Genomic DNA, 21140 nt, shown 5'->3' on the forward strand with positions numbered 1-21140 from the left:
GTATCGTATGACTCTGTGTATAGGAGGTACCCAGAGTAGTCAAATTCATAGAGACAGAAAGAAGAGTGGTTGCCAGGGGCTGGGGGAATAGGGAGTTATTATGTAATGAGTACAGAGTTTCAGTTTTGCAAGATGAAAAGAGTTCTAGAGATGGATGGCGGTGATGTACTTAATACCATTGAATTGTATATTTAAAAATGGTTGATATGGTGAACTTTATATAATATTCATTTTTCCACAGTTCGAACATAAATCGAGAAGGAAGAAGCAAGGAAAATAATATGGAGACTAAATGGAGCCAGGAGAGAGATTGGGAACTATCCCATCATTGTGCCCCCCATGCCCCGCTGTAACTGAGCCACCCATGCAATGCTCAACTTTTTCAGCAAATGGAAAAAGAGAACCCCCGTGAGTGATACAGTCTAGGGTCCATTAGGAAAAAGCAAGTTCAAGAAAACCTTAACTGTCCTTGGTTCTCAAACCAGACAATGATTTCCCTTTGGACTTTGTAGAGTGAGTTTCATGAGGCAGCATCTTGTATAGGCCGCTCTGCTGCCCTTCCTTTCTCTCCTCGCCGAGGAATTATTACTCTTTATTTGCCACTTGACCGTGTTTGAACCAATGATGAGATTTGGTGACTTTTATCAACTGGTCTATTATCTCCTTTTGGGCATGAGCCACACACAACAAAAGAGAATGTTTATTAGAAATAACATGCCAGACTAATTTGTTTTGATTGCAAAATTTATAAGAGCAGAGAGTGATAGGTTAGTGTGATGTGACGGATGTTCTGTAGTGCTGTGACATTTAATTCAGTCCCTCCTGAGCGTTCACTTGCAAGACTAATTCCTGTGGGTGTGGACACGAGCAAATTTTTCAAGGGGTCAGAAAACTGTAACAAGACCTAATGATAAATGACACCATATCCCTGTTGAGTGGAACAAAAGTGTCTGGAGGATTGCCTTAAGCATTGTTACTCATGCCAGCCTGATTTTACATCTTCATTAATAATCTTCCTGAAGACAGGATAAAAGGATACTTGGGAAATTTGCTGGTGAAACCATATTTGGAGTTGAGCTCTGGGAAAGTGGAAGGAAACTGAGTGAGCCTGGACCCTGGCACAGAATAAAAGACAATAGAATACATGATTACAAACACAAATTTTCGTGGAGGAGTCATTATAAATAAAAGCATGTTTTGGCCAGAACTGTGTTGGAAGGAGGGGTAGTTCCATGGATTCCAGAGAACAAGAAAAGAAAACCGGGGGGATGAATATTTACGAAGCACCTACTCTGTGCCAGGCATCTATCTGATCTCATTCAATCTTCACATAACTCTCTACTATTTTTATCATTAAGTCACAGATACTAAAATTTCAGGTCTCTCTGCAGGGCTGCACAGTTATGAGTGGTTGAGGAAGGCCTTAAACCCAGGCCTGCCAGTTCTCAAGGCCGAAGCTTTGCACACACCCCTTGCTGCCTCCCAAGAATTTCCTCTGTGTGGCCACATCCAAGCATTCAGAGGCCTGACCGTTATAAACCGATGAATGCCTGCAGTTATGCTTCATTTTCCAGAAATTACCTATTTTAAAAGTCTATGGTTAATTGTTTTAATGAGATGTTAGTTTCTAACCCCACATTGGAATCTTTGCATTTACCTTTAAATTTGATTTCACTGCAAAAAATCTTGTAGTTGGAATGTTAGGAGTTGAGTAGATTTAGGTTGTGTTGGGGAAGAACTAATCTCATTGGCTTTTAGCCCGCATATCCGATTAGACCTGTTGGTTCTTCCAACATGGTGATGCTTATGCCATCTCTTCCCTTCATTCAAGTGACCCTATTTCCATGCTTTAGTATCCTTCTTAATTCTAACCTCCTGTAATCCATCCTCCCTACAGTGGCCAGAATGTGACTTGTTCACTTGACAGTTTGTTTTTAATCGTCTCCTTAATCATTGGTTGAAATATAAACTAATATTTTTTGAGCACCTACTAATATGCCAGGTGCTATGGTGGGTACTAGGAATGGAAAGATTAATAAGACAAAATTGCCGCCCTCAATTCAAGGAGTTCACCTAAGTGAGTTCACCGAACTTCAGTATGATTATGCCATCTGCTTTCTCCCATGCTCCAAACCCTATATGATTCTTTATCAGATCAATGAAGCCTAACTACTTAGCTCAGTTTTCAATGCTCTCAGAAAATTATCTCAACTGCCATCCTATTCCTACACGTTTGAGACAAATGAATATCATTATCTCTCCTTTCCTATAAAGCTCTTATAGTCCAAATAAATGATGCCACTTTAGTAAGATGGTAACATACTGTTGACATAATTATTAAATTATTAATATATGACTGTCCTTTCAGTGTTCTTTTGTTAGTTTCATGTCTTCCAAGGTGGTTTATAATCCTCAAACACCTCTTTCTCTGTGTTTACTTATCAAACTATCACCTGTCTTTCAAAGTCCACTTCAAATACTCCATCCACAAAGCCATTTGGAATCATTTCAGTCAGAGGCAAACTTGGTTTGCTGAGTCCTGTAGCTCTTTCTTTTGGCATTACTTAGGTCCTGGGTCCCGGAGGACTCAGTGCCATTGATGTATGTGAGAGTTATTCATGCACTTACCAGATTATAAGCTACATGTGAGTAGAAAACCTGTCTTGTTCTTTTTTTATCCACTCCACTCTAAGCCTTGCACAGAGAAAGTACTTTCTATTAATTTGCAAAATAAGTTGCTGAACATATTATTTTATTCATTCAACAAATATATCGAACACTTACTCTGTTCTAGGCGCTGATTACATCAACAAACGAGACAGACGGGGAACTGGTGGTGGCAGGAATGAAGAGAGTCAGATAATAAACAATAAACATAATAAATACTTTAATTCTGAAAAAAATTGCATTCATCTCAAAAGATAGTAAATGCATGGAAAGAAGAAAAATAGAGCGGAATAGTGGGAATTTGAGAGCCTTTGGAAGTGGGGCTGCTAAGGTAGTTGGGTAAGAGGTAAAATTTGAACAAAGGCTTGAAGGTAGGAGGGAGTGTGAGAGGGGAAGTATTAGGATAAGAAGTTAGACAGTGAGAAACCAGATCATGTATGGCCTTCTGGCTATTATAAAGGTTTTGATTTTACTCTGAGAGAAATAAGGAGCCACTGCAGGAGTTTGGGAGGAAGGAAATGATAAAAGATTTTAATAAGATCACTGAGGCTGCTGTGTTGAAAGTGGACTTTGGTGGGAATAAGTGTAGAAGCAGGCGTAGGAAGTTATTTGGGGGTAAAAGCAGTCATCCAGGCAAGAGATGATGGAGGCTTGGGGAGCGAGGTGGAAGGGGTGAGAAGGGTTAATCTGGATCTGTAAGGATGACTGCAATGTTTCTGGCCTGAGCAGCTGGAAGGATGGCATGCCCATTACCTGTGATGGGCAGGTTGCAGGTGGAGTGGATTTACAGGACCTCAGTGTTGGACATGTTGAGTTCTAGATGTCTGTTGGACACATGGACATCATAGTGGAGATATCAAACAGCCAAAGCAGTGTTAACAACAACAAAAGGAAAATAAAATAGTTGCATGGATGTTGTAGTAATTCACAGACTGGAGAGAGAAGGTCACATAAAGGGAAAGACCATGCTGATTAATCATTCTGATGGTTTCTGCTTTAAAATTAAGCATCAGGTGTAGCAGAGACTCCTGGGCGTTCATCCCCTCAATCTATTTCCTTTTCTCCTTATTCATAGAGCCTCAGTTTTTAGAAGGTCTCATGGCTGGTTCAAAGAGAACATTTTCCAGCCTTCTTTATAACTAGGTGGGATCAGTTGGCTAATTCTGACTCATTAAATGTAAGCAGAAATGTCGTGTGGGATTTCTGGGAAGCCTGTTTAATGGGAACTGACTTCTCTGACAGAGGCCTCTTTTGTTTTTCCCATTCTTCCTTCTCACTGTCTGGAATGCAGAAGGAATAGCTAGAGCTCCAGCAGCTATCTTGGGCAATGAGGACAAGTGTCACACCCTAATGATGGTAGCTTGTAGAACTAAAAGGATCCTTGGTCCCCTCATCCTTAATTTTGTGAAGCCACTGTGCCTGCTCTGAACTACCAACCTCTAGACTTCTTTGATGGAGGATAGAGATAAACTTCTGTCCTTGGTTAAGTCACTAATAACACCAAGTAATTTAAGTTAGTTTATTGTCTTCCAAATCACCCTGGAAGAGTTAATGAAAGGCCTTTTCAATGTTCTGATCTGTAATCATGCTTGGTTTTTGCATTAGCGTGATAGTAAAGAAATTTATAACTCCAAAACAGTGAGGAGAAATCACCTCAGTAAAGTCAGAAATACATGTGTGTGTGTGTGGGCATGTACACACACCCACCCACCCACATACATGCCCACCCACCTACACGCACACCCACACACATGCACACTTCTTACTTCTGAGATAAACCGTTATGATCTGCTGGGAAAGACATTCCTAGCTCTCTAAACAGAACTGACAGCTCCCTCTTCCACCCCAAACCCAGGCTTCTGTCCTGGTGTCTGAGACACTTTATAACAACTTTGTTCCCTGACTCCCAGGTATCAGTGATCTTCACAGGTTTTTGTTCGTTTACTCTTGAAAATAACATTGAGAAACCATGCTCTTCATATAGTTTTAAAAATTGATATCTAAAATCACAAATTTCAGTGGTAGCACAAGATGTAATGCCCTGCATATTCGTGACTATTGGTAAATACAAAATCATTACATCACTCTTTTTATAGTAAATGTATCTAAGGGAATCTAAACACCAATGGCATTTGATGCCCATTTATCACCTGTTGAAAAAAACACATGAGTAATTTATTCTTTGAGTTAGAATTTTAAATTGATTCTTTTCCTTCTAGAACTTATATTCCCATTCTATTTCCCCATAGAATTTTATTTTAATGTAATATATTTTTAGGTGTGAAATTTTTTAAATGTCACCCTATTATATTTCTGTGCAACAAAAATAAGTACACAACTTGAAATTTTAATTTAACAAATATTTCTAATGTCAGGTTCAAAGTAAGTAGTAAATATTTTCCAGCCTGAGTTTATAATGCAATTGTTATTAGTAATAACTGATCTAAATCCATGTTATGGCCAATTTGGAAAAAAAAAATTGTGCTTAAGAATACAAATTTTCTGGCAATACATCTATTTATGTGATGGCTGGGAGAGTTATAATTTTTAATTATAGGAAACTTTAATATTTTTAGTTGCTCCTTTGTTGGGACAACGTGCAATATTGGTACGGGGGGCACTATGCAATCTGCAGAATGGGTAAGAGATATGTTCTTCTTTTGCAAAGTGAGAGCTGGCTTGACGCCTTGCAAGTACATTCCAGGCAGGTCAGTTTAAGGGCCTTAAAATGGATTCTGTTAGCACTATTCATGCCCGTGTACCCCGTGGAAAATCTTCGTGTATCCCCCTGGGCACATGGGCCTGGTCTGAAAACTGTTGCCATACATGATCACCACTGAGAGCAGGGAGCAGATCTTACTTATCTTTGTGTCCCAGTATGTGGCACAGTGCCACTTGAACAACTCAATATTTGTTGAATGGATACTGACTAATTAACTTCCCAAACCTAAAAGTTCAGTAGCTGCAAAAGTTTAAAAAAGCTGTAAAAAGAAAAGAGTTCTGTTAATTTTTTTGGGCCAATACCTGAAAGAAGCCAGACTTGGGGTCTTCTTTTGGGGAATCCTTAGATTTAGGCGGAAACTAAAGAGATTTTTTTAAATTATTACAGCGATGAGCTCTTTCCCACTACTCATCTGCAGATAGCCAGGATCAAGTAAAGGATTCCAGAAATAACATGTATCAGATAGCATTTGTCAATTCCAAGATAAACAAAGAAGATGATTATAAAGAAAATTTTCAATCAATGCTTTTCATTCTTCATGTAGTAAGAATTTAATAACCAACAGGAAGTGGACAGTGGGCGTGCGTGCCTTGATTTGGTGGTCTCCCTGATCTGAGTGCTGCTGCTTCTGCTTGGCAGATTTCCACTCAGGGTCTCTGTGCGTCTTCACTGTTGCCAATATTCCTGATCTCTCAGTGTTATTCAGATTCTGTCTTTCCTGCTGCATGCATCCATTCTGTACACCCATCCATCCATCCATCCATCCATCCATCCTTCTCCTTACTCCTCCAGCAAAGCTCCTACCACCCAACCAATATCCACTGAACACCAGCACTTCACAGCAGTGAAGGAGGTAGGTACCCAGAAGCTTGCAGACCATGTGGGGCGGGGGTGTGGACAGCCAACCAGCCAATGGGAATTTAGAGACATGAACACTGGGATAGGGTAAGTAATGAAGGGCTGGGAAATCTTATAGGAGAAGGAGGGAAAAGGGCTTTTAAAGAAAAAGAAGGCTTTCAGGAAAAAAATATGTCCAAATTGAGCTCAAAAGGATGAGTGAGTTAGAGAGGAATCAGGAAGTACAGTCAGTAGAGAGGAGGGATAGCAGGGATTTTGATTTGTTTTGATCATCTTCCATATTCCCAGTACCTGGGATGTATTAAGCTCTCCATGAATATTTGTTGAATGAATAAGAGAATGAGTGACATGTTTGGGAATCTAAAAGTAGTTCAGGCTGGAGGATGCACAGAGGCCTAGTTGAGTAATAGCAGGAAGTGAAGCTGGAAGGGTAGCAGGGCCAGATCATAACAGAGTCTGTAAATTGTGTGAAGACATTTGGACTCGATCCTGAGGATAAGGGGGTTTTAAGCGGTCACCCGTGGGGTCAGATTTGAATTTCAGGAAACTCATCCTGGCTGCACAGCAGAGGGAGGGTTGGAGCTGGGTGAGGCTGTGTGTAGACAAGAGGATGATGTAGGTGCCGTGCATTAAGGGGGGAGGCTGCCGTGAGCTGGCGGGGACATCCTGGTGCTTCATAGGCAGTGGCCAGAGTTATCTGTGTCCTCACTCACAGGGGTTGGCTCTGCTCTTACAGAATCCTCTGGCTTTCACAGTGGTTCAAAGACCAATAGCAGAGAGCGCTAGACTGAAGAAAGAAGAAAATCATCCTAAATGCTGGGGAAGATCTGAGCATAGGATGAAATGATACCACCTAATATCCGTTGAAATTCCCGCCCTGTTTGGAGTCCCGCATTAGGTACCACATTTGTCTATCTCGAAGAAACATCAGCTCAGCAGTTTTGCATTATCCCAATGACACTGTGTTCTCATGTCCCAAATTCTTTATATTTGTAGTTTTAAAGATAATCTTTATCCTAAAGTTGAAAGAGTACATATCCACCTTTGTGGCAACATAACTTATTAGAGTTTTAATTTGGAAAAAAATAAAACTCTTAAAACTCCTGTGGCAAAACCTATGTTTCCCTTTGTGCTGAATTATCAAGTATTACCCACTCTAAGAACAAAACAATCCCTCTGTTCCCGACTAACATCGCACCGGGCATTTAATAAACCACCAACACAGGTTTTCAAATTAAAACAAGAGTCTATTTGTCAAAGAATCTGGCAGAGCAGATCTGCTCTCAGGCAAGGCAGCGCTCAGCTGCTTCCCCCCTATTTACCAGATACTTTCTTTGATTAAAATATGTTGATAAACTGAGTCTGGTGTACCATAGGAATCAGAGTTAGTGACACCTTCTAAAACAGAGGTTACAGGAAGAAAAACAATAGGAACGGAGTGTGTGTTTTCATTTTTACTTGCTCATGAAACAGGGAAACAAGACTCGAGGAGACCATGGAATTGCCTGACAAGCCACGTGGCCCCGTCCGTAACGCTGCAAGCCCCCCAGCCCAGGAGGGCTCAGAGGGACAGAAGCTCCTTGAGCCCAAAACAAGACCTTGGCCCTCCGTGAAGCTGTAGCACGTGCCACGTTTCCTGCCTGTTGGAAGACACCTTTCTCTTGTTGCATCTGCATCCACCCAAAACAGTGCTCTGAGACCAAGGAACGTGGACACCAATTGCTGTCTGTGGGGCAGGCCCATGTTCAGATGAGGGCCCCGGACAGGCCACACGCCAGCTACCTCACAGTGAACAGCAGAAACTTTATGAAACAGAAAATCCAATTTGAGCCTCCTTCCTGCAATTTTCACATGACTGGCCCCAAAACACCACTGATACTGCAGAAATTGTGAGGTTATGTATCATCTTTGCCATTGCTTGTCCGAGTAGGGGTCATAGGACCATGTGGCAGGAATATTTCTCCTGGCTCTCTCAACTTCCTATTTATGGCTCAGAGTCAGTAAGAGCAAAAAGTGGTTAAAAGTGCTGACCTGGGGTGCCTGGGTGGCTCAGTCGGTTAAGCGTCTGCCTTTGGCTCAGGTCATAGTCCCAGAGTCCTGGGATTGAGCCCCGCATCGGGATCCCTGCTCAGAAGGGAGTCTGCTTCTCCCTCTGCCCCTCACCCCGCTCGTGCCCTCTCTTTCTCTCTCTCTCTCAAATAAATAAATAAAATCTTAAAAAAAAATGCTGATCTGCTCTAAGTGCTTGTGATAAGTGACTAAGAAAAATGATTATAAACTTCTGTAAGACAGTACAGCATTTAGTATTATGAAACATATTACACGGTAAGGAACAATGATTAATTATTTTATTCATTAGGTTGCTCTGTCACTAGCTAAGATGTAGTTAGACCCAATCAAAAGGAATTAAATTTGAAATGGAGCTGAAAGTGATTCTTTTTGCAATAGTCCTTATTGTAATAACCAATATCCTATCTGACTTAATGCTTACTTTGCTCAAGTGCTGAGCGCAGGGGTGAGGGGTTGCAGGGCGGAGGGACAGAAGGTAAGTGCTCGGTTCGATGTCTCGCATGTTCCTTTCTCTCTCAGTCCACCAGGGACATCTGGATGGCCTCCACTCTGCTGAAAGAGGTGCCAGGTGGGAGTGCTTTTATCACCTTCATTTTGAACTTGGGTTGGCAGTTCAGCTAGTGAGTCTGGTCCAGACAGCCGACAATGGGAGGGAGCCCTCTAACCTGGCCCTCACTCCAGCTGCCCTGGCTCTTTATCTCAGGGCAGAAGCACAGGCTGGGTGTTATGCAGTGATCTTCTTATTTATTGGAGCCAAAAATAGCACAGCCAACAAAAGGAGGGAGAGGAAGCTCTCTTCCATTTTATCTCATTTATAGAAAAGCTAGATTGTAGAAAGTCATGCACAGGGTGTTCTCAGCCCACATAATTCCTGGCACATCTTCTCTACTGGATTCTCATTAACCAAATGTGTGTGCGTGGGTGTGTATAATTTTTTTTGGTGTGTGTATATATATAATCACAATGTATTGTGTAATATATATACGTAGTGTATATACATATATTTTTTAACCATTACCATGGTTCCTAATATTTTCAGAATCTATAACTTGTTTTAAAATATGAGTGTATATTAATAATATATCCTTACCCTAGAAAGAAGCGCATAGGTCTATCCTCTGAAAATCGGCACACAGTTTCCTGAAAGTTCATTCATGTCTCAACCAATAGGTTCTTGGTAGGCTGAAAGTCTACATTGGCAAAGATTTTAAATATCATGTGTTGTTAATGGTCTGGCTCAGTTTATATATTAGGTATCATCATCTTTTTTCCTTGAAATTGAAAACCTGAAGTTATGTCAGTTCCTCATCTACAGCTTGGTGCAGAGCAGAGATTTTCTGACCCAGGTCATGTTCTGTATAGCTAATCTACAGAAGAAGCTTCTACAAAAGAGAGAATATACACTTAATGAAAATATGCCTAAGACACTGATCTGAAAGCAGGGGCTGTTCCTATGCTCAGCTAACGGCCACAGAGACAGTCTGTTTTCAGTTATCCTGGAGTTGGGGGTTTAATCCCCAAAGCCCACCAGCTCATGCTGCCTCCAGGGCCCTCCCTCAGCTCTGCTACTCTGAACGTTACACGTCAAGGCCCGTTTACAGTTCTTCCTCCCTGAGGTCCCCCCCTCCCCCAGGACATCTGTAGCATCCGTTCCTGTGTTTCCATTATACTTTGTAGCTATGCCCTGAAGAGTACTTCACAGAGTCCCTCCCGCTGGAAGCCCCTCGGCTCTAATCCCTTTGTCTCCCTCCCTGCAGGAGGAAACCTGGTGGAGAGCTCCTCGTGCCCTGCACGGGAAAGTAGGTGATCCATGTGAATTTCAGAGGCGGTTTGTGTATAGTGCTGAGTCACTCCTGCTTTGGAGACAAAACACTTATTCCGGCTTTGCCATTAATTAGCTATTTATTTTCAGGAAAAACCCCTGTCTTTCCTAAGTATCAATTTTCCTCTTTCTGGAAAGTTGGTATGATAATCGTACCCACCTAACTGGACTATTGTGCAGAGTAAATCCTACAATGCCTCAAAAGCATTTAACACAGTTTTTGAGTCATGGTAAACATTGAATAAAGGTTATATAATTTGTTGAACTATATTTCACATGGAATTTTCTTTATTATTTTGAAATTCCCTCTGATAGTTAATAAATGATGGTATATAGCCAAATATAAAAGGCAACAGAAATTTTTTGGACAGAACTGAAATCTCATAATATTTTCAGGTCCTCTTAACAATTTTTACTTTTAATATGTTACGTCCCAGTTTGGCTGATAAAAATTTCAGCTTTTATCCTAGTGAGCTCTAAGATAGTAGAAATATCTTTATGATACTGTGTGATCCCGGTTTGCCTTCAACACTATTTCTTTTCCTTTTTTTTTTTTTTTTAAACACTATTTCTAAAACCTAAAGTCAAGGGTCTCTACCTAGCTTCCAAGAGGTCCTAAGACCTGTTGAGCAGGAGACTGATGAAGATTTATTCTGCATGCCGTTTTCAAGTCCTATATCCCAACTCTTTCTAGTTATTATCAAAAGGATCCTTGTCTTTCCTGTCAAGGATTGGGCCAGACAGTTCAGATGGATAAATTCACTGCTAGAAAAAATAATAGCTCATTTTATTATAGTAACAGTTTTGAATACAAAGAACAGAACAGGTCCTTACTCTTTAAAGACTTAAAAAAATTATAGCTATATGTGTATCTTCAGCTAGCTCCCCAAAGCTTTTTCAAACTGAGATTAAGTCTTCCTAGATTTTGCACATTTTGAGCATCTGAGTTTGAACAAATGTTTGAAGGCAGAGATTATACTTTATTCATCTTTGTATTCCTAGATCTTAGTATATCTTAGTATATCATATGATATATGCAATAAATAGTTGCTGATTAAAAATATACAAGACTATATGTTGTAATGAAAAGGCTGCAGAATTTGGTTGTATTGGGATGTTTATTTTTTATTTTTAAAAAAGATTTTATTTATTTATTTTAGAGAGAGAGAGAAAGAGATAGTGAGTGTGCATAAGTGGGGGGAAGGATCAGAGGAGGGGGAGAGAATCTCAAGCAGACTCATGCTGAGCACAGAGCCTGATGAGGGGCTCAATCTCATGACCCTGAGATTATGACCTGAGCTGAAACCAAGAGTCAGAGGCTCAAGTGACTGAGCTACCCAGGCACCCCAATATTGAAATGTTTATTTCTAACAAAGAGATTAATTAAAAACTATTAAAAATTACCTGCACTTCAAACATTTGAGTAAGGAGTCCATTTTTTTGAGAACAGTTTTAATATCTGAATAAGATGGACTAGTGTTTTTATTTTGAGAATCAATTTTTGTTAATTAGCAATGAGTACTTAATTCTTATGAAATTCTACAACGACTTTCTTGTTTTTAACATCTGGCATATTTCTTTTTTTTTTTTTTAAAGATTTTATTTATTTGAGAGAGAGAGAGAGAGCACATGAGAGGGGGGAGGGTCAGAGGGAGAAGCAGACTCCCCGCTGAGCAGGGAGCCTGATGCGGGACTCGATCCCAGGACTCCAGGATCATGACCTGAGCTGAAGGCAGTCGCTTAACCAACTGAGCCACCCAGGCGCCCTGGCATATTTCTTTTTAACTTCCTGTCTAGATGTGAATCCATCACATATTTTATATGTACTACATGTCAAAGTGCAGTATTATGACCCTCATTTTATGTACCAATCGGTCAGTAGCCACAGACACTCTCTTAAACTTCATTGACATGATTTATTTGATGACAAGAAATTAGAATTATGTAAGCATTTACTTTATATGGGAAAGGAACAAATAGCCTATTTTGTTGATTGATTTCCTTTGTCTAATAAAAGACATTTGAAAAAAATCAGCATTGACAGGAATAGAAAATCTATCTGGGGGCTTTCAGTCCAGTCATTCATGTCTGTGTTTTTCTCAAGCAATAAATTTAGCTTCTGAGATGCTTTTAGAAAGTTTAGCTTCAGTTTTTATTTTTCTTTGTTTAGTTTGTAGCTCATCATCAAAGGCTTTCTTAGTTCTGTCATCTTGTCCCCTCAATGTGGCCACATCTGTCCTGGCTCCGGGTGCTGGCTGGCCGCTCAAGAGAGCCCAGCGCTGGATACATACCAGGTGGATCCATAAATGTTGGAATGTCAGTTCCTACCTATGCTAAAAGCTAATCAGCTGGATGGAGAAAGGCTTTTTCTCATGTGCCGATTGTGCTTTATTGGAAATAAATGCATCCTCAAGCTGTAACATTTTGTATAATGCAGGTGTTTTATGGAGATCTGTCAAGAATTTTTTAGCATTGTGTTTCTCAAAGATCTACTATAATTGAGATCAATGACTACCTTGTATGCAGTGATTTTGTGAATGACAACCAAAGGTCTCCAAAGGACCACCCTGAAAATTCTGGGAGTTATTCATCTGTGATATAAGTTTTACTGTCTTAAATAACATCAGATATAAAAGGTCCCCAGGCCAACCTACTCATGCTGCTGAGCTATTTTAGAACAACAAAGTACGCCTATTATCTTTGATAACATACCTCTGACCTGGAGGCCAGTCAAGTTCAGAAATAGTCTTAGAAACCTAAGTTTGAATTAGGATTGCACCTGGGAATTATCATTTATAGAAGTCCTACAAAGACTGGCTTCAACTGGCCATTATATATGAGATGGTGTCCAGGGAGACAGATATTCTCAGATCCTGAGAGGGTAGGCTCAGAGATCCTGTTTTACTCTGCACAATTTCAAATCTGCTTTGGATAGAACGGAATTCCTTGGATACCTTTGTAAACAAATTTAATCTTCCTTGGGGAATATCCTGGACCTATTTCAAATCCATGCTCTTTGGCTGTGGTTGTCATTGAGGCTGACCCTGAAGGAAGGCTATCTCCAAAGGTGAGACGCAGGCTCCAACACTGGGCTGAAGGCTGTTGGCTCAACTGTGACTCACACTGGGCTCCCTTACCTGGTATAGGTTGGCGAGATGGTGGTTAGTTTTGATCAAAAATGGCTGGTTCACTCCTGGATGGTCAACATCGTGTGCTGCTGCAGCCAGCAGGCCAAGCATGATGTCCAGAGGCGTGAGGAAGCTGGCGAGCTGTTAAAAAAAATCACATTGGGAGATTGATTGGTGTTTACCCACATAGGTTAGTGCTTGTTTTGGCTAAATCAAACTGTGTGAATTATGACAGTATTTTTCAGGCTTTCCATCCTGACCTTTACCCTCTTGAAGTAGCGGTCAGTGAGGTGATAGCCCCATAGAATTGCAGGGGGAAAAAAGGACAGTGTGGAAAGTAATTAAGCAAGTCAAATTGTTCTGGATCATTCATCCAACTACCCTCCTCTTCCTACTGCTACTCTTGTTTCTTTTTATTGGTGCAGGGAGTGGTGTTGCCTATTGGCAAGACTGCTCTCTGGTGAGCAGGGAGAAGGCAGAGCCTGAAGTCAGCCTTGCTCTGAGAGAAAGCAGTGAATGAAGGAAAATTTTAAAGCCAAAGTAATGGACACATTTAAAAAAAAATCATTTGTGTATTTCAATCATCCACTCTATCATTGCCACTGGGAATACGGAATCAAGAGTGGGCTGAATTACAAAATTTGCATATTTCTTCAATGTGTAATAAATAGTGGGGGAATGTGTAAGAATCTGTCATTTTTTTTGGTAGCTATGAAAACAAGCAGGAGAATGGGAATCCAGTACTAAATTTAAATATACTACTGTAATGATATATTAGAACTTTCAGACAACTTACAGATTAAAAAACGCAACCTTTAATGGGATATTGTACAAGGCTGAGGCATCTATCTACCCAGTTTTCTCCTGAGAATGCCTGTCTGGCATCCGTATGTTTAGTGACTGATATTAAAACTGATCAAACTAAACAGAGACTTGGACTAGGATATCATTTTAGAAAAACCTTAAGAAAATCCATCATGTATGTTAAGCCAATTCAGTTATATATGGTTAAGAAATGCTTAGATTTCAAGTAGTGTGTATTATTATTACTATGTTTTTAGTTTTGGATTGCTTTATTGCATCAGAACACACTTGCTCTGGGATCTTTGGAGTTGACAAGTTCTCTTGGGCCTGAATCAGGATGCCCTGTTGGCTTAGTAGGAAATGGAGCTTCCATCTTGAGGAGTTTTGATTCTACTTGTCAATCAAAACCCATGAGGTGAGAGACTTTTTCCAGAGCATTTCACTGCTGGTCCCATTTGTGGCAGAGGTCCAAGGCAAAACAATTAATTTCTTGAGGCTTTTGAAGATATCTAAGATGTAGATTGTCATAGAAAGGGTTGTTTTTGTCCTAATGCAGTCTTGACAAGTATAGAAATTATGGGAAAAAAAGCCCTCAGGAAATTTACACCCCTTTCATGTGTGTTATATAACTTACAAAGCTGATCCCGGAACTTTCATAGAAATAATTTATATTCCTAGTGTGAATGACCCATACACAGTTATTCTGCTATGTTGGGTGATTTGGGACTTAGCAGGCAGTTTATTTGACACCTCCGGAGGGCTGAGGAGGCAGCCGGGTCTTGCTTTACCTTTGGCTCCTTCAGGTAGCAGTGCATGGCCTGGGTGACATCGGCTGCATGAACAGCATTGTGATATGGGTTTTGGCTGTGGTAATCTTCTTGAACCATGACTAGGAGGCAAACAGATAACTCATCACTAAAACCAAAACAGGAAGGGCAGACTAAGCTCAGACCTATTGAGGATCCCTTTTGCTTAAAAATATCAGTGTCTCCAAAATGTGCAGCCTGGGGATCCTTTAAAAATAAACGTGGTTTGCAAGCTTGGCAGTTCTACTGGGCTGTTTTTAGTGAAGAGGAGGGGGAGGGCAGATGGGAGAAAGGCTAAAAGGATTTGTGAGGCCCTTGGGATTCCTCACCACCTTCATAAATCACTCCTTTCTGGCGTTCATCAAGGCTTTCATTCATAGGAAAAATAAATATGTAGGAAAAGGACAACTTTATTTCACACTATAGTTTAATTATTTAAGTTTGCTGCCATTTATGAATAATATTCCATTAAAGAGGTTTCCTTTTAAAGAGCCCTGATATCCAAAGATTGGTTTAGCACTTGAATAGCAAAGACTGACCAAAGCAAATCTGACGCTTCTTCAGGCAGAAGTTCAAAGTACTGTGTTGATCCAATGGCAAACTCCTTGGTTTTATTTCTATCTCATTCAGATTAAGTTAGCATCTCTCATGCCCTTCCAATTTAAGGACCAGAGTGCTCTTGGAACCAAGTAGAGACATAAGCAGGGTGATTTGGTTTTGCTAATTACAGAAGCCATTAGCCTGCTTTAGCTTAAGATGCTTAGGATGCAATATATTCATCTCATCATACTGAGATGTCCAGCAAATGTCCAGATTTGCAAGTGTGGCCATATTTTCTCAGTCCATTTTACGAGTTTAGCTCTGAATTCGGGTGTTATTTCTGTCATCAAATCTTTTCATTCTTTACATTACTCTGCGGGCATACACATGTCCAAAGTATCTGTGTTCTCTTTCTTTAGACAAATAAAAATTATTTGGCCCATTTGTGGCCATTACTTTGCTCAAGAAATCATTCAGTTAGCCTGAAGTTATTTGTGTTTCTGGAACCGAGCCATATTGTAGCTGGTTTCAAAAATTTATTTTGCCAATAATTATTTATTTTACGGGTTTCTAAAAACAATTATATTTAAACTCTGGCTCTTTCCCTTATTATATGTGTTGGGAAAATTACTTAACCATAAGTTTCCTCAGTTTTTTTCTCTATAAAATGGGAATAACAATAGCTCCAATTTCAAAGGGCTGCTCTAAGAATGAGATGTGTTACTATATGCAAGTCCCTAGTCCCAGCATATGTCAGCACGTATAGGCCTGGCTGTTATTCCTTCTGTCGCTATCACGTCTCTGTTACTTCACTCTGGAGGCATCCAGGCATCAGGTCAGCTTTGAAATTCAAAGCACAGCCATAGGACACACCGAAGAAGCCAGAAACATGCTAAGTGGCAGCAGGAAGTGATATGGTGATTAAAAATGTGCCCTGATAATTTGGCAGGTAAATAAGTGTGTGCATTAAGTCCAGTAAGAACTGGGGCTGTTTTTGATAGAGAGTGACGGGGTGGAGTTGAGTGGAAACATGGTGGACTTTCAAGTCAGACAGACCTGGGCTTGGCCTGAGGTTCTGCCAATTACAAGTTGTTGACCTTGAGCAAGTTATGAAACCTCTTTCTACTTTTCCTTAACTGTGCGCCAAATGGTGGTGACAACACCCAACTTGCAGAGTTGTTGAAATGGTTAGAAATAACATACTGAGAGCTCTTACATATAGTGGGCACTACGTAAATGGTGGTTCTTCTTATATTAAAAAAAAAAAAAAAGCCTATTGAAGATTTTTAACAACTCATGTCCAGATTGGAATTATTTGAGGCATACATTACTGGGGTTTTGCTGATATGTAAGCAGATCAGTAATTTCTTTAACAGTTACATGCTCTTGATGGTTTTCTTTATATTGTTTTTATCTATTGTAAACATAGCTGATCAAGTAAATAATCTTTTTTCACTGATTAAAATGGGTAAGCCATATTTTAAAATTAAGGTGAGATAATTTAAGATTAACTTGAGATCTTCATCTTCCATGCTATCATTCTTGCCACTTTACGTTAAAGAATATTATGGGCTGTCATTATTCAGGGGAAAGGAGGTAAGAATATGGAAATGAAGACTTACCTAAAAACCTGTGCAAGGTCACCATGTCTAATTTGAAATGGTGAATGAGTCCATGGGTGTTGAAGAGGTGGCACAGCAGTGTTACCAAGCTGTTTCCTGTAGGAAAACAGTCACCTGCTTTAACTCATTTTTATTGCCACTAAAATATCGAGATTGACAAAAGGATCCAAAGTTTCTCTAATGAAAGGTCTCCTTTTCCCTGTTAAATCTGAATTTTTTCAAGTATAAAGGATCTTATTCCTATGGTTTGGTCCTAGGTTTTCTCATATTGTACAAGTGAAACAAGCTAGGTCAGACATTTCTCTATACCAAAGGCAATGAAAGCATTAAGAGTCTGCTTATCGTGGGGACACACACAAACACACACGTGTGTGTGTGTTTGTGTTTGTGTGTAGTTTTTAAAGACACAGTTTAATGGTCACTTACAATGTGCCTTAAGTTGCTCCCAACTGATTCTTAGGTTTACAGGGATATCTAAGTCACCACGTTCCTTAAGAGAAATCACCCAAGGTGAGATGTGACCATGAGATAGTTTAGAACTTAAGCCAGCAGAGATGCAAAATCGAAGCAATAATGACTAGTAAGCATTTAGGAAATATTATCGACTAAAGAGTAATGATTTTGAATTTTAAAAGCATTAGAGAATTTATGAAAGACTTTGAAATGGACCAAGATGATGACTGGATGTCTTAAGTAGAAAACAAAGTATTGCCTAAGCACACTCTTCCGGGCCACCTGATTCTGCATTTCTGCAGATTCCATTGTCTTTGAGCTATTTTACAACTCTCAAAGTTGTAGATAACTGAGAGCATTGCAAATGATTCTTGTCCATAACATGCAAACAAAATCTCTCAGGTGAAAATACAGTTGACTTCCTCTTCCCAGTTTTACAGCTATTAATAAATTCATTTAAGCATTTCTTACTGTTTACATATGTGTTGTTCTTTGAATTTTCCCTTGAACTAGTTGTAGCATCTTAACGGATCTCTAATTAATTGAGTTAAATTTTTGACATGTGCTCATTTCATCTTCCATGAGAGTCATGATTATACTCTCTTTTGAGCAAATCCTTTTATTCATAGTTACTTTCATCTACTGGTACCCATTTCTCAGTTGATTTGAGCAAAGTGAAATACAAGATTGTGAGCTCCATCCCTACATGGTATAGTTAGCTTTCCACGGTGTAAAGCTCGGTCGGCTTCACGGTCTTAGGCTGTATATCTGAACTGTATGTTATTTGTCAAGTAACAGAATGGTGAGAAAACCATCTGTAATGACTTAAAGTATAAGCCTGGTATACGGTGGGACATGTGAAGGTCACCATCAGGTACGATGTCTTTCATTGGCTCCCTAAGCCTATTGGCATTTGTTTAATGGGCAGACGAATATATAACCAAATTTTATTATTTTCTTTAGGAAAGTCTTTATAGGCACCAAGATTTTTTTTTTAACTTTTTATTGTTATGTTAATCCCCATACATTACATCATTAGTTTTAGATATATAGGCACCAAGATTTTAAAAGTGAAGCCAGTGGGAATGTCTACTTTCCCCTTCAGCTGCAGCCTAACGTTTTACACCCCATCATCAGCCAATGTTTTCCTCCAGTGATGCCGAGCATATCTGAACAAGACCTGCACTGGATCAGCCTCAGCTTACTCAGTGAAAATGTACAGACACCTGCCCTATAGGGCTCAGGACTGATCAGACGAGCTTTAGTGTTTCTAGTTTTCACTGACTAACAATGAACCTCCTCCATTTGGATGTGGCCAAAGTATTCTGCCAGGAAAGAATCTAATCTGTGGTTTCCAAATTCCTTTGGGATCATCAAGGCCAGAAGGAAAACGGTCTTAAGATTCTAAGGCCAAGTTCAGTCCTTACTTTTCATCTGAATTAATTTTCCCCTGCCCTGGCCCTTCTTGAGTGGCTATAGACTTAGGAAAGTGGAAAAAGAAGGGAAAAAGAATAACAGTGTTTGGAAATAAGATTCTTTTGGGTGACTTACCATTTGTCAAGCGATCAAATAAGAAAATGTCAAAATCCCACATTCCCACTTTGGAAAGCATATGCTGAAAAGGCAAACGAAAAACAGCACTCAAATGAATCATACCGGAGACTCAAACATTTACTTTGAGACAGTGAATTAAACAATTAAAAAGTTGGAAATAGTAGCACATTGCTATCTGGTTTGTGGTAAAACAAATCTTGCTCTACGTGCTACTAACAAGAGCGTGAAAGGAATCAGACTATCTGGTTCAGTATCAGCCACATCTCTCACTGGCTGTGGGAGTTTGGGCAAGTTCCTTAACCTCTCTGTACCTCAGTTTCCTATTTGAAAAATAGCATTTTTGTGAGGATTAAAGAAGGTAATATATGTGGAGTGCTTAGAATGGTGTTTGTATATAATAAGCACACATAAAATTCGATATCTGTTAAAACTGTAGTTCAGTAAAGTCTGTACATTGCAAATGACTATATACTTAAGGAGAATGTTTACAGCAAATTTTTAAAAAATGAAGTCAAAATGATTGCTGAGCACATTACTCAGCTCAACGTGGACTAAATGTGAAATGAACCACTCTAACAGATAGGAAACTGGAGTTGGCAATTGAAAATGTTGGGTAATTTAAAGACCTACTGTCCAGTGTAGGCTTATTATCCTGTTTGTTTGTTTTTTTTTTAAATCCCCCATGCTTAGAATTAAATGGTCTTTAACTCTCAGATGCAAAGCTGTGGTTACGGATTCTATCCTCACTGTGGCTTCTTTGCCTGGCCTTCCTCTCTTCTCAAAGTCACTGCTTCCTGTAAGGACCAGCTCACTCTCCTCTTCCTGCCCCTAAATGTCTTCCCTGCATCTTCCAATAAAGTCTAAGGGCCTTGTCACAGCACACAAAGACCTCCCAGCATTATCAGAAAAATGAAGGAATAATAGGTTACCTGTGAGATTTGGTGTGCGTGAACATTTTATCCAAGTCAAATACTAAAGTAGAATCAGGACTTGATCCCTGGTATCCTGACTTGTGACTCACAGTTCTTTCTACATCTCAATGTCATCTCTCTTGAGGGGTGAATGCTTGGAGGAGGGCCCCACAGGAATGCTCTGTCACTGATGCCCCAGGGCTGGGAGGTTAGTCTTGCTCTTTTTTTCTCCAACCAACCACCCAACCAACCACCCAACCACCCAACCAACCAACAACCCAACCAACCACCCAACCACCCAACCAACCAACAACCCAACCAACCACCCAACCAACCAACCATCCAGATGAATAAACAAACAAATATTCACTCAATCTCAGGCCTTGGGTTGTTAGGAGTGATTTTTTTTTTCCTTTTTTAAACCTAAAGTTGGGAATTAGTTCTTCTGATATTACTTGTTGCTTAGTTACTAATACTATACAGTAATAGTAGAAATTTCTTAATAGGACATAGATAGCATAATATTACTTAGCATGTAAACTCTAAGACTCTACTTCTGATTTCTGTTTAAATGGTGGCAGTTTATCCTGAAATTTAAACTCTTTTGACAGTTTGGGCTAGAGATAACTTGTGAACTTTTTTTTTTTTTTAGATTGTCACATGTTCATTTCAACCTTTGATCAATGAATTGCAAAAAGGATTGTAAAATTTGTGAAAATTATTTAAATAAAATAAAATTATAAAAAGGACTACATACCATATTGGTAGACAGAAGTGGAATTAAGAGTTGGTAATTATTGGGTTACTTTCAGCATAGCTATTATAATGAGACAATTCAATGGGTTTAAAGATTTAGCTATTCTCTTATTGGTAATCAGTCAGTCCAGAATTTCACTTTAGTAAATAGTGTTGTGCAAATATGTTTTGTCCATTTGTAAAAATGAAAATAGGTAGCATGTGCTAGGCATGAATATATAAAACATGTAAGCATGCTTTACCTCATGTAATCTCTGCATCGCCCCTCTGAGCTGGGTGTTTCTATTAACCTCATTTCATATTTGAGGGAAAAGTCCAGATGTGTTGACTAACTAGCCAGAGTCACAGAGGGTCTCAGTGGCAGAAGTTGGACTCCAGCCCAGGTACTGTCAGCTGAGGTACAAGCTCTTGGCCACTGACCTCCTGG

General features: G+C 39.7%; 1 protein-coding gene across 2 annotated transcripts in view; it reads right to left on the reverse strand.

Annotated features, from left to right (window-relative positions):
* PDE7B (phosphodiesterase 7B) overlaps positions 1–21140 on the reverse strand; it is a 316742-nt gene that overhangs the window by 18244 nt on the left and 277358 nt on the right. For both annotated transcript variants that reach the window (XM_032407821.1, XM_032407820.1), the window contains 4 exons: positions 19044–19107; positions 17040–17135; positions 14860–14960; positions 13277–13408 (listed from right to left, as the gene is read on the reverse strand). In XM_032407821.1, the coding sequence (XP_032263712.1) occupies positions 13277–13408; positions 14860–14960; positions 17040–17135; positions 19044–19107 (393 nt within the window). The remainder of the gene's footprint in view (positions 1–13276; positions 13409–14859; positions 14961–17039; positions 17136–19043; positions 19108–21140) is intronic.

The sequence above is a fragment of the Phoca vitulina genome, unplaced genomic scaffold, assembly GCF_004348235.1.
Source record: "Phoca vitulina isolate PV1807 unplaced genomic scaffold, GSC_HSeal_1.0 scaffold9, whole genome shotgun sequence".
Classification (NCBI taxonomy): domain Eukaryota; kingdom Metazoa; phylum Chordata; class Mammalia; order Carnivora; family Phocidae; genus Phoca; species Phoca vitulina.